Here is a 13,063-nt window from a genome sequence, read left to right as displayed (position 1 = left end):
TTCAAACCACAGCCAATCCGTCTGTATTTTTCCGTTAACAGCGTGAAATGGATACCATAAGCTGGCTACTCGTCGATCGTGCTTGTGTGTGAATGTTGTATTCAAAACTACGAACTACACGGTCCAGTCCCATCAATAGGACCACCTCTTAGATTCGCCGTCGATGTGCAGTTACGACTCACAGACAACAGGTGACAGCACCAGCGCTGGGACTCTGAAAACAGTGCAGTTATTGTCGTTACACAGAAACGGATCCCCCTGCGGGTCCAGGGTAAGAATAGGCCCGAGGTATTACTGCCTGTCGTAAGAGGCGACTAAAAGGAGTTTCAACCGTTTCGGCATTCCAAGTGATGGTCCCCCTTGGGGTTTGACCTCCTTTTTTTCAAAATTCTACAGAAGTACGAGCCTTTTGGGGAAGGACGCCTTACGTGGTGTATCACTGGTCCTCAGTGCACTAAGACCTTGGCACTCAGCATTGTAACGGCGTTGTAACCACACCCACTATTCCTCCAATTGGGCCTAAACTCCTGATGGGTTGCACACGTTATGCCCATCGTGCATCCCCATCTGCACCTACGATCATGATGGACTTTCCATGGCACCAGAAATCCAGCACGGTAGCCAGCCCGTTGTGGTGGGGTCGTCATGTACCCTCTAGGTTGTAGCCCCCTGACAACACAGGGATCGTACTGCCGATACCTGAGCTGCAACCTCCCCACGTCGGCCAAGGAGTAGATGCCCGTCTCCTTGGGGCATCAGGACTCCCGGCAATGGTCATCCTGCCAGATGGCCCTTGGTGAGGCTGGGTGGCGCCCGTGGGGAGAGCCCCTGGTCGGAGTGGGTGGTATCGGGGCGAACGTTTCGCAGATGAAACGTCAACATGTATCAGGTCGCTCTGCGGCTGAGTCTTTTAAAAAGAAAGGTACTGTCTCTGGTTCTCCTGCCCTTTCCCCCTTGGCCACTTCCTGGGAGGAAGGACAGGCCCGCCGGCTTGGGGTGAAGTACTTTCCCCGCTATTTAGTCTGTTCTCGGAGCGATGGGGGGACGTTCGCCACCTCCAAGCCCATGTTCTTTGTCCAGCACGTCGAGGACATCTTCGGGGAAATCGAGGCTCTCAGTAAAATGCGTTTGGGGTCTGTTCTTATAAAGACCACCTCTGCCACACAGTTGGCGGCGCTCCAGGCGTGCGACCGACTAGGGGACATCCCAGTGTCCATTGTCCCGCATCTGGCACTGAATAGGACGCAGGGGGTTATTTTTCATCGGGACCTCCTGCTGCAATCTGATGAGCTCAGGGCCAACCTGGAGCGCCAAGGTGTGCATTTCGTCCGGCGAGTTCAGCGCGGCCCCAAAGGCCGTCGCATCGACACCGGAGCCTTTATCCTTGCCTTCGAGGGGGATGTTCTCCTGGAGAAGGTAAAGGTGATGTGCTACTGGTGCGACGTGCGACCTTACGTCCCGCCTCCTATGCGCTGCTTTCGGTGTTTGCGCTTTGGGCACATGTCGTCACGGTGTGAGGCTGAGCCCCTTTGTGGCGATTGTGGACGTCCTCTTCATGAGGAACATACATGCACCCCACCACCTCGGTGCATCAATTGTCCTGGCATCCACTCGCCTAGGTCTTTAGACTGCCCCGCGTGTCAGAAGGAGAAGAAGATTCAAGAATTAAAAACTTTGGATCGTCTCTCTTATTCTGAGGCCAGGAAGAAGTATGACCGCCTCCATCCCGTGACATTAACAACTTCGTTTGCCTCAGTCGTGTCCACTTCTTCCACAGTATCCTCACCCCTATCCTGTCCCCCCTCCACCTCCTCACCCCATCTGGGGTCTATGCCTCCGCCTCCCAAATCCCTCCCTTCCAAATCCTCCTCCCTCGCAGCCCCTGCCCCCTCTGCCCCAGGGGCCACCCTTCCTCTTCCTCCTCCTCCTCCTCCTCCTCCTCCTCCTCCTCCTCCTCCTCCCCCTCCGCCGCCTGAGAAGCGATCCTCTTCTCAGGCGTCCATCGGGGAAATGTTCCGGACCCCGGCTTCCGAGGTCCGGCGTTCCAAAATGGACCCCACGCGTGAGGACCTTCTTTGGGTCCAGCCCACCATCCCCGTGCCTCATTGGACTTCCCAGATGGCTTCCAAGAAGAAGTCTTTATCCCCCTCTCCACCCCGGCGTGTTTCGTCTGACGCTCCATCCGCGAGTCGCTGCTCCCGGCCGTGCTCATTTTCGCCGGGAGGCTCTGCTGCCAGGCCCTCAGCTGGCCTCTCGTTGGCAAATGATGCTGCCCCTCCTACGCAACCCGGGAAAGCGGCCGCAGCTGGTGACGACTCAATGGAACAGGATCCGCCTCCCGCCGGTTGTAGCGTTGTTCCCTTGAAACCTGGCCCTCCGCAGCCATTGAGGTGACCAGCTCTTCACCCGTTTCGTTCCCCCCTTTTTTCTGACTAGCGATGGCTTTGTTACATTGGAACATCAGAGGTATTCGATCTAATTGGGAGGAATTACAACTGCTGCTCCGCCTGCACTGTCCGCTCGTCCTTGGTCTCCAGGAAACCAAGTTGCGCCCAACTGACTGTATTGCTTTTACCCACTATACCTTGGAACGGTCTGACCTCCCCCCTGCGGATGGTATTCCAGCTCATGGTGGGGTCATGTTGCTCGTTCGGGACGATGTCTATTACCATCCCATCCCATTCACCACCCCACTCCAAGCAATAGCTGTCCGTATTACTCTTTCTGCCATTACTTTTTCTGTTTGTACTGTCTACACTCCATCGTCATCCGCAGTTAGTCGGGCTGACATGATGCACCTAATTGTTCAGCTTCCTCTGCCGTTTTTATTCTTTGGCGACTTCAATGCCCACCATCCCCTTTGGGGCTCTCCTGCATCCTGTCAGAGAGGCTCCCTCTTGGCGGATGTCTTCAACCATCTCAATCTTGTCTGCCTCAATACTGGCGCCCCGACTTTCTTCTCGGACTCCACTCATACCTACTCCCACTTGGACCTCTCGATCCGTTCTACCTCTCTTGCCCGTCGGTTCTAGTGGTATGTCCTTTCTGACACCTATTCGAGCGACCACTTCCCCTGTGTCGTTCGTCTCCTGCACCACACCCCATCCCCACGTCCTTCGAGCTGGAACATACCGAAAGCTGACTGGGGACTTACTCCTCCCTGTCGACGTTTCCAGACCACGATTTTCTCAGTTGTGACAGTCAGGTCGAATACCTCATGGCTGTTATCATCAATGCTTCCGAACGTTCCATTCTCCGTACTACCTCTTCTTTACGTCGCGTTTCCGTCCCCTGGTGGAATGAGGCTTGTAGAGACGCTATCCGCGCTCGACGACGTGCTTGACGCACCTTTCGCCGCCATCCTACGTTGGCGAATTGTATTGGATTCAAACGACTCCAACCGAAATGCTGTAGAGTCATCAAAGACAGCAAAAAAGCTTGTTGGGCCTCTTTCACCAGCTCCTTTAACAGTTTTACTCCCTCTTCTGTCGTCTGGGGTGGCCTGCGCCGGCTGTCGGGCATTAAGGCTCACTCCTCGGTACCTGGCCTGACCTCAGGTAATGAGGTCCTTGTTGATCCTGTGGATGTCTCCAACGCCTTCGGCCGCTTTTTCGCGGAGGTTTCAAGCTCCACCCATTACCACCCTGCCTTCCTTCCCAGGAAAGAGGCAGAAGAGGCTCGGCGACCTTCCTTCCACTCGCTGAATCTGGAAAATTATAATGCCCCCTTTACTATGCGGGAACTCGAACGTGCACTTGCACTGTCCCGGTCCTCTGCTCCGGGGCCAGATGCCATTCACGTTCAGATGCTGGCCCACCTTTCTCCGGCAGGCGAAAGCTTCCTTCTTCGTACCTACAATCGCGTCTGGACCGAAGGTCAAGTCCCCATGCATTGGCGTGACGCCGTCGTTGTTCCTATACCCAAACCTGGGAAGGATAGACACCTTCCTTCTAGTTACCGCCCCATTTCTCTTACAAGCTGTGTCTGTAAGGTGATGGAGCACATGGTTAACGCTCGGTTAGTTTGGATTCTTGAATCTTGACGGCTACTTACCAATGTTCAATGCGGCTTTCGTCGCCGCCGCTCCGCTGTTGACCACCTTGTGACCTTGTCGGCATTCATCATGAAAAACTTTTTGTGAAAGCGCCAAACGGTAGCCGTGTTCTTCGATTTGGAGAAGGCTTATGATACCTGTTGGAGAGGAGGTATCCTCCGCACTATGCACAGGTGGGGTCTACGCGGTCGCCTGCCCCTTTTTATTGATTCCTTTTTAACAGATCGCAAGTTTAGGGTACGTGTGGGTTCCGTATTGTCCGACGTCTTCCTCCAGGAGAACGGAGTGCCTCAGGGCTCCGTCTTGAGCGTAGCCCTTTTTGCCATAGCGATCAATCCTATTATTGATTGCATTCCACCTAATGTCTCAGGCTCTCTTTTTGTCCATGACTTCGCGATCTACTGCAGTGCCCAGAGAACATGCCTCCTGGAGCGCTGCCTTCAGCGTTGTCTAGACAGTCTATACTCATGGAGTGTGGCAAATGGCTTCCGGTTCTCTGAAGAGAAGACGGTTTGCATCAACTTTTGGCGATATAAAGCGTTCCTTCCGCCATCCTTACATCTCGGTCCCGTTGTTCTCCCATTCGTGGAAACAACTAAGTTTCTAGGGCTCACACTGGACAGGAAACTTTGTTGGTCTCCGCACGTCTCTTATTTGGCTGCCCGTTGTACACGTTCCCTTAATGTCCTCAGAGTTCTTAGTGGATCATCTTGGGGAGCGGATCGCACTGTCCTGCTTTGCTTGTATCGCTTCATAGTCCGATCAAAGCTGGATTATGGGAGCCTCGTCTACTCGTTTGCTCGGCCATCCCTCTTACGCCGTCTCAACTCCATCCACCATTGGGGGTTACGTCTTGTGACCGGAGCATTCTACACTAGTCCTGTAGAGAGTCTTTATGCTGAAGCTGCCGAATTACCATTGAGCTACCTGCGCGACGTACTGCTTTGTCGGTATGCCTGCCGGCTGTTGTCAATGCCCGACCACCCCTCTTATCAGTCCTCCTTCGACGATTCTCTCGACCGTCAGTATGGGTTGTATGTGTCTGCCCTGCTGCCCCCTGGCGTCCGCTTTCGTCGCCTGCTTCGACAATTTTATTTTGCCCTCCCTACCACCTTCAGAGAGGTTTGTCGAACTTCGTGCGCGACTTGCCAGTCACACCTTTATTTACACTGATGGCTCCAAAACTGACGATGGTGTCGGCTGTGCCTTTGTCGTTGGGGCCATCACCTTTAAATACCGGCTCCTCGACCAATGTTCCAGCTTTACGGCCGAGCTTTTTGCTCTCCATCAGGCCGTTCAGTATGCCCGCCGCCACCGCCACTCATCGTATGTACTCTGCTCTGATTCACTCAGTGCTCATCAGAGCCTTGGAGCTCCATATCCGGTCCATCCCTTGCTGCAACGGATCCAGCAGTCCCTCCATTCTTTTGCGGATGGTGGCTCTCCTGTCAGCTTTCTGTGGGTTCCCGGCCATTTAGGAGTGCCTGGGAATGAGGCTGCTGATGCTGCAGCCAAGGCTGCAGTCCTACTGCCTCGGCCAGCCTCCCATTGTGTCCCGTCATCTGATTTTAGTGGGGTTGTTCGTAAGAGGCTTGTGTCGTTGTGGTGGGATGCTTGGTTCTCTCTTCAAGGAAACAAGCTCCTGGCAGTAAAACCGTTCCCAACTGCTTGGACAACCTCCTCCCGACCATCTCGGCGAGATGATGTCCTTCTGACCAGGTTGCGGATTGGGCATTGCCGGTTTAGCCACCGCTACCTGCTGTCTGGTGACCCAGCCCCGCAGTGCCCTTGTGGTCATGTATTAACAGTGCGCCATGCTTTATTGTCGTGTCCCCATTTTAGTCAATCTCGTGTTGTCCTGTCTCTGCCATCTACTTTACAGGATATTTTAGCTGATGACGCTCGAGCTGCTGCTCGTGTTCTTCGTTTTATTACTTTGGCTGGCTTATCCAAAGGCATCTCTTTCACTTATTTTATCTGCATCCTTGTAAGAACTTTCTGGTGCCCCCCCCCCTTTGAGTTTACTAGATTCTATGTGCTCTAACAATTGTGACTGGGCGCTAATGACCTCAGTAGTTGAGCGCCCTTAAACCCCCCCCCCCCCCCCCCCAAAAAAAACACAGAAACAGAGCGATTTATCTTACATCCAAATGGGCATGATCATTGGGTTTCGGGTCAAGCGGGCCAAAGGTGAAAGTATTTCCAAAACGGCTAAGTTCTTAATCTGTCTGCATGCCGCGTAGCAACACGGTGGTATCCAAACCCGGCACCATGGCAACTGTGATGCACCACGGGCCATAGAAGGCAGGGTGAACGACAGCTGCGGGGATATGTACGGGCGAATAGAAGTAGAACTATTGAGCAACTATCGTTCCAGGTGAACCAGTGGGCTTACTGTGTATGGGCCTCTGCAGCAGGCACCTGGTTCGTGCACCCATGCTGACTGCTTGTCAGCGACGACGAAAGGTGGAATTGGCAAGCCAATACCTCTACAGTACATTAACTGAGTGGAGACAGGTGGCCTTTTCAGATGAATCACGTTTTATGCTCCAATGGACAGATGGCCGTTGGCGTGTACGGCGTGAAACGGCTGAAAGCAGAGGGCCCAGTCTGGAGAAGGGAGCGTTACGGTCCGGGTGAGGTTTTCATGGTACTCCATGGGTGATATCGTCATTTTGGAACTTACAATGGATCAACACAACTACGCATCTATCTTTGGGGACGCTTTCCACAACTGCAGCAGTTTGCTATCCCTCAGCAAAATGGCATCTACCAGCAGCACAATGAAATGTCTCATTCAGCTCGCAGAGTACGTGCGTGATTCAAAGATCAGCAGGACGAGTTTACCATACTTCCCTAGCCACCAATCTCACCGGATTTAAATACACTGCCGGAAAATAGTACACTTGAAAAGATGACGTCGATTTTGATCCGATGACGGCTTATGGCACCTAAAGGGTTGTTGTGGTCTTCAGTCCTGAGACTGGTTTGATGCAGCTCTCCATGCTACTCCATCCTGTGAAAGCTTCATCTCCCAGTACCTACTGCAGCCTACATCCTTCTGAATCTGCCTAGTGTATTCATCTCTTGGTCTCCCTCTAAGATTTTTACCCTCTGCGCTGCCCTCCAGTGCTAAATTTGTGAACACGCCCTATCAACCGGTCCTTTCTTCTTGTCAACTTGTGCCACAAACTCTTCTCCCCAATTCTATTCAATACCTCCTAATTAGTTATGTGATCTACAAATCTAACCTTCAGCATTCATCTGTAGCACCACATTTCGAAAGCTTCTATTCTCTTCTTGTCCAAACTATTTCTCAGTCATGTTTCACGTCCATATATGGCTACACTCCATACAAATACTTTCAGAAAGGACTTCCTGACACTTAAATCTATACACGATGTTAACAAATTTCTCTTCTTCAGAAACGCTTTCCTTGCCATTGCCAGTCTACATTTTATGTCTTCTCTACTTCGACCATCATGAGTTATTTTGCTCCCCAAATAGCAAAACTCCTTAACTACTTTAAGTGTCTCATTTCCTAATCTAATTCCCTCAGCATCACCCGACTTAATTCGACTACATTCCATTATCCTAGTTTTGCTTTTGTTGATGTTCATCTTATATCCTCCTTTCAAGACACTGCTCATTCCGTTCAACTGCTCTTCCAAGTCCTTTGCTGTCTGACAGAATTACAATGTCATCGGCGAACCTCAAAGTTTTTATTTCTTCTCCATGGATTTTAATTCCTACTCCGAATTTTTCTTTTGTTTCCTTTACTGCTTCCTCAATATACAGATTGAGTAACATCGGGGAGAGGTTACAACCCTGTTTCACTCCCTTCCCAACCACTGCTTCCCTTTCATGCCCCCTCGACTCTTATAAATGTCATCTGGTTTTGTACAAATTGTAAATAGCCTTTCGCTCCCTGTATTTTACCCCTGCCACCTATAGAATTTGAAAGAGAGTATTTCAGTCAACATTTTCAAAAGCTTTCTCTAAATCTACAAATGCTAGAAATGTAGGTTTGCCTTTCTTAATCTTTCTTCTAAAATAAGTCGTAAGGTCAGTATTGCCTCACGTGTTCCAACATTTCTACGGAATCCAAACTGATCTTCCCCGAGGTCGGCTTCTACTAGTTTTTCCATTCGTCTGTAAAGAATTCGCGTTAGTATTTTGCAGCTGTGACTTATTAAACTGATAGTTCGGTTATTTTCACATCTGTCAACACCTGCTTTCTTTGGGATTGGAATTATTATATTCTTCTTGAAGTCTGAGGGTATTTCGCCTGTCTCATGCACCTTGCTCACCAGATGGTAGAGTTTTGTCAGGACTGGCTCTCCCAAGGCCGCCAGTAGTTCTAATGGAATTTTGACTACTCCCAGAACCTTGTTTCGACTAAGGTCTTTCAGTGCTCTGTCAAACTCTTCACACAGTATCGTATCTCCCATTTCATCTTCATCTACATCCTCTTCCATTTCCATAATATTGTCCTCAAGTACATCGACCTTGTATAGACCCTCTATATAATCCTTCCACCTTTCTGCTTTCCCTTCTCTGCTTGGAACTAGGTTTCCATCTGAGCTCTTGATATTCATGCACCTTTTCTCCAAAGGTCTCTCTAATATTCCTGTAGACAGTATCTCTCTTACCCCTAGTAAGATAAGCCTCTATATCCTTCCATTTGTCCTCTAGCAGTCCCTACTTTGCCATTTTGCACTTCTTGTCGATCTCATTTTTGAGACGTCTGTATTCTTCTTGGTCTGCTTCATTGACTGCATTTTTATATTTTCTCCTTTCATCAATTAAATTCAATATTTCTTCTGTTACCCAAGGATTTCTGCTAGCCCTCGTCTTTTTACCTACTTGATCCTCTGCTTCCTTCACTACTTCATTCCTCAGAGCTACCCATTCTTCTACTGTATTTCTTTCCCCCATTCCTGTCAATTGTTCCCCTATGCTCTCCCCGAAACTCTGTACAACCTCTGGTTTAGTCAGTTTATCCAGGTCCCATCTCCTTAAATTCCCACCTTTTTGCAGTTTCTTCGGTTTTAATCTACAGTTCATAACCAATAGATTGTGGTCAGAGTCCACATCTGCCCCTGGAAATGTCTTAAAATTTAAAACCTGGTTCCTAAATCTGTCTTGCCATTAGTTTATCTATCTGAAACCTGCCAGTATCTCCAGGCTTCTTCCATGTATACAACCTTCTTTCATGATTCTTGAACCAAGTGTTAGCTGTGATTAAGTTATGCTCTGTGCAAAATTCTACCATGCGGCTTCCTCTTTCATTTCTTAGCCCCAATCCATATTCACCTACTACGTTTCCTTCTCTCCCTTTTCCTACTGTCGAATTCCAGTCACCCATGACTATTAAATTTTCGTCTCCCTTCACTACCTGAATAATTTCTTTTATCTCATCATACATTTCATCAGTTTCTTCATCTGCAGAGCTAGTTGGCATATAAACTTGTACTACCGTAGTAGCCGTGGGCTTCGTGTCTATCTTGGCCACAATAATGCGTTCACTATGCTGTTTGTAGTAGCTTACCTGCACTCCTATTTTTTATTCATTATTAAACCTACTCCTGCATTACTCCTATTTGATTTTGTATTTATAACCCTGTATTCACCTGAACAAAAGTCTTGTTCCTCCTGCCACCGAACTTCACTAATTCCCACTATATCTAACTTTAACCTATACATTTCCCTTTTTAAATTTTCTAACCTACCTGCCCGATTAAGGGATCTGACATTCCACGCTCCAATCCGTAGAACGCCAGTTTTCTTTTTCCTGATAACGACGTCCTCTTGAGTAGTCCCCGCCCGGAGATCCGAATGGGAGACTATTTTAACTCCGGAATATTTTACCCAAGAGGACGCCATCATCATTTAATCATACAGTAAAGCTGCATGCCCTCGGGAAAAATTACGGTTGCAGTTTCCCCTTGCTTTCAGCCGTTCTCAGTAGCACATCAGCAAGGCCGTTTTGGTTAGTGATACAGGGCCAGATCAGTCAATCATCCAGAGTGTTGCCCCTGCAGCTACTGAAAAGGCTGCTGCCCCTCTTCAGGAACCACACGTTTGTCTGGCCTCTCAACAGATACCCCTCCGTTGTGGTTGCACCTACGGTACGACTATCTGTGTCGTTGAGGCACGCAAGCCTCCCCACCAACGGCGAGGTCCATGGTTCATGGGGGGGTACTTGAAGGATAGATGTACTGGTAAGTTACAACGCCGTTCTACAGCAGATAGCGTAGACACATTGCTACCAGACCGCCATTTGGTCTAACAGGGAATGCTCACAGCCAGAAGGCTCAGTGTGGTGCAGACGTCCGAAGTAAGGAGGCAACCATTCCACAGAGAGGCACTCGCGCCTCCTATACTCAACTGAGCAAGTTTGAAAGGGGTCAAGTTGTGGTGTTCTGGTCCTCCTGAACGCCATGCGTCAGTTGTGCCACGATGCTGGTCTCGGTTGTCAAGTGAACATTCTCGCACCTGTAGACGAGATTCTGGACATCCATGCAGCACACGTGCCCCTCCCAGGATGTAAGTGATGTAAGGGCAGCAGTGGCACGTCGTACAGCTACACCAGCACAGATAAGAGGGCTTGAGAGCCCAGGCGTGTCAACACGCACTGTTGTTAATCGGTTGTCAGTATTTGCACTACTGGCACACACACTTCTAGCCTGTCTTATACCACAGCCTCGATGTGCACGGTAAAGAGTGGTTCCGTCAGAGGATCACTTGGAAGATGAAATGGCGCGCCGTGGTCTTCAGCTATGGAAGCAGATTCTGCTGCCATCAAGTGATGATTTGCTAGTACGACATAGACGTGGTGAGCGCTAACTAGTAGAGTGCATTCGTCCGACACACACTGGCCTCACCCCAAGACTTTTGCTCTGGGATGCAATAAACTAAAACTCTTGTTCACCCTTGGAGTTTGGAGGGGATGCTAACGGGCGCTCGGTACGTTCTTAGACCTGTTCTTTTGCCGTTTCTGCAACAGGAAAGTGATGTTTCTCTAACAGCATAACGCTTACCCCACTCTACCCACTGAACTCAATATGCTCTGTAAGATGTGCATCAATTTCCCTGGTCAGGACGATATCGGGACTTGTCCCCAGTGGAGGACATGTAGGGTATGATGGGGGCGAGAAGTGACTCACGCGACTCGTCAACCAACAATTACGTGAACAATTCGAGCGGGCTTGCAATGACGTACCTAATGGCAGTAGACGCCATCTATACAATCAGCTAGATGCCAGAACAGGCACAGCACTGCCGGCCGTGGAGGCTACACCACATACTGTTATGGGCGTTTCAGTGTGGTTCGATACCTGCTACCTCAGAACCACTTGTGCTATTGATCTGTAAATGCAGTCGTTCCATATACTCCATAAATACTGTTGCAATATTAAATCTGGAGTGAACCCGAAATATGTAAAAAGGTGTACTATTTTATTTTTCGGAAGTGTGCAATCGAAAATCCATGGGACCATCTCCATTGGGCTCCAGGTCGCAAACACTACCCTGATTGCTGTTTTGTTTCGAGAGCGAAGTGGTGGTACTACGTCCAATCTATTAAAAAAAAAAAACAACCCAAATCGCCTCACAAAATATGTTGGTATCTTTTCAAAAGCCCAATAATTAGCGAAAGCATTCCATTCCATAATGCATTTCGTTCTGTGCTCTACAAACGTGGAGTTCATCTTGCACATAATTCTCTAACAGGTGATAAAGATAGGACGTTATCATTAATCTGAAGTTTGGTTTCAACACAACAGTGCTTTACTAGGCCTTAATGGCAAAATGCAGGTCGTTTCTGGCAAAGGTTGTTACCTACACCAACTTTAGATGCAGATTTTAGTGACAGTCTTTCAAAAGAAAAAGAAAAAAACTATAGAATTCCATTTTACACACACACACACACACACACACACACACACACACACACACACACACACAACGCTTCTGTGACAATACGCTGTTACGTAGTTAATGTAGATATTTGACACGTTATTTCGTAAGACGTACCAACATAACAAAATTTCAGAGATGCCAGCGGAATTTCGGTGACATACGAAAACTCATCCTCGTTGAAGGAGCCAAAACAGTATCCATACTGTACGACGATTTATTTGAAAGTAGCTGAGTAGCTGCCCGGGTATATACTTCAATTCTATTAGTGAATCGCCTGCTGCCCCCCCTCCCTCCTCTATGTCAATTTCCTCTGCCCCATCCCCCCCCCCCCCCCTCCCCGCCTCCAAATAGCGATTCTTTCCAGACAATAACTGATATGTCCGCCAGGTGCGGAAAACGCACGAAAATTCGTCTAGTTGTTTGGAGATCAGTGTGTTCAAAGACACACAGACACGACGGCTTGATTGCTTTATTATCAGTACAGATGTATAAGTTTGAAGTGTCCACTGCTGGAACGAATTCAGCAGTAGGTGTGACGCACGGCTGTCGAATGCTGCGAAGTCGGCCCTGAATCTAAGCAAAGACGCTTGCAAATTGATAGGGCACTTCTGGTCAGCAATGTACAAAATGGATACCATCAGAATACGGTAATGTGGAAACAGCAAGTACGCTGATTTATCGTGGTACGCCGCGAAGTAGTGGCCATCATCGGTAGACGATATGCTGATGTTCAACCCACTACGTACCTCCGGCATGTCGCGTGCGCATAGTTGACTTGCTGATGCGTCGCTGCAAGCACTGTACGCAAAGGCGCAAAGGCTACGGACTGGAGACGGCCTAGCTGCGACTCATATCGCTTACGATAAGGTAAACAGGCTGACGTCACACTTTGCTGACCTCCTGCACTGCATGTGTCCTTGTTTGGCGCCTTGTGGAAGCAGGTCGGAACCAGAGACTCTAGATTTAGCCCACCTCCCGAGGGTAGTAACACCGGTTTATGATGACTGGATGTGATTTGGAAGCGTTGTGGCATGTGACACGGCAAAGAGAATACATAAGCGGACCAGAAATCATTTGGGTATTGTT

The 13,063-nt window shown here is 49.2% G+C and overlaps 1 protein-coding gene across 1 annotated transcript in view; it reads right to left on the bottom strand.

The window, feature by feature from the left end:
* The window catches only part of LOC126416948 (toll-like receptor 6), a 166,934-nt gene extending 154,202 nt beyond the window's left edge, over positions 1–12,732 (bottom strand). Inside the window, exon 1 of the mRNA XM_050084828.1 lies at positions 12,724–12,732. Within this exon, the coding sequence (XP_049940785.1) occupies positions 12,724–12,732 (9 nt within the window). The remainder of the gene's footprint in view (positions 1–12,723) is intronic.
* Positions 12,733–13,063: the final 331 nt, after the last annotated feature.

This window comes from Schistocerca serialis, chromosome 8 (genome assembly GCF_023864345.2).
Source record: "Schistocerca serialis cubense isolate TAMUIC-IGC-003099 chromosome 8, iqSchSeri2.2, whole genome shotgun sequence".
NCBI lineage: Eukaryota > Metazoa > Arthropoda > Insecta > Orthoptera > Acrididae > Schistocerca > Schistocerca serialis.
Note: the sequence above shows the minus strand (reverse complement) of the source record. Positions and strands in the feature narration are given on the sequence as shown.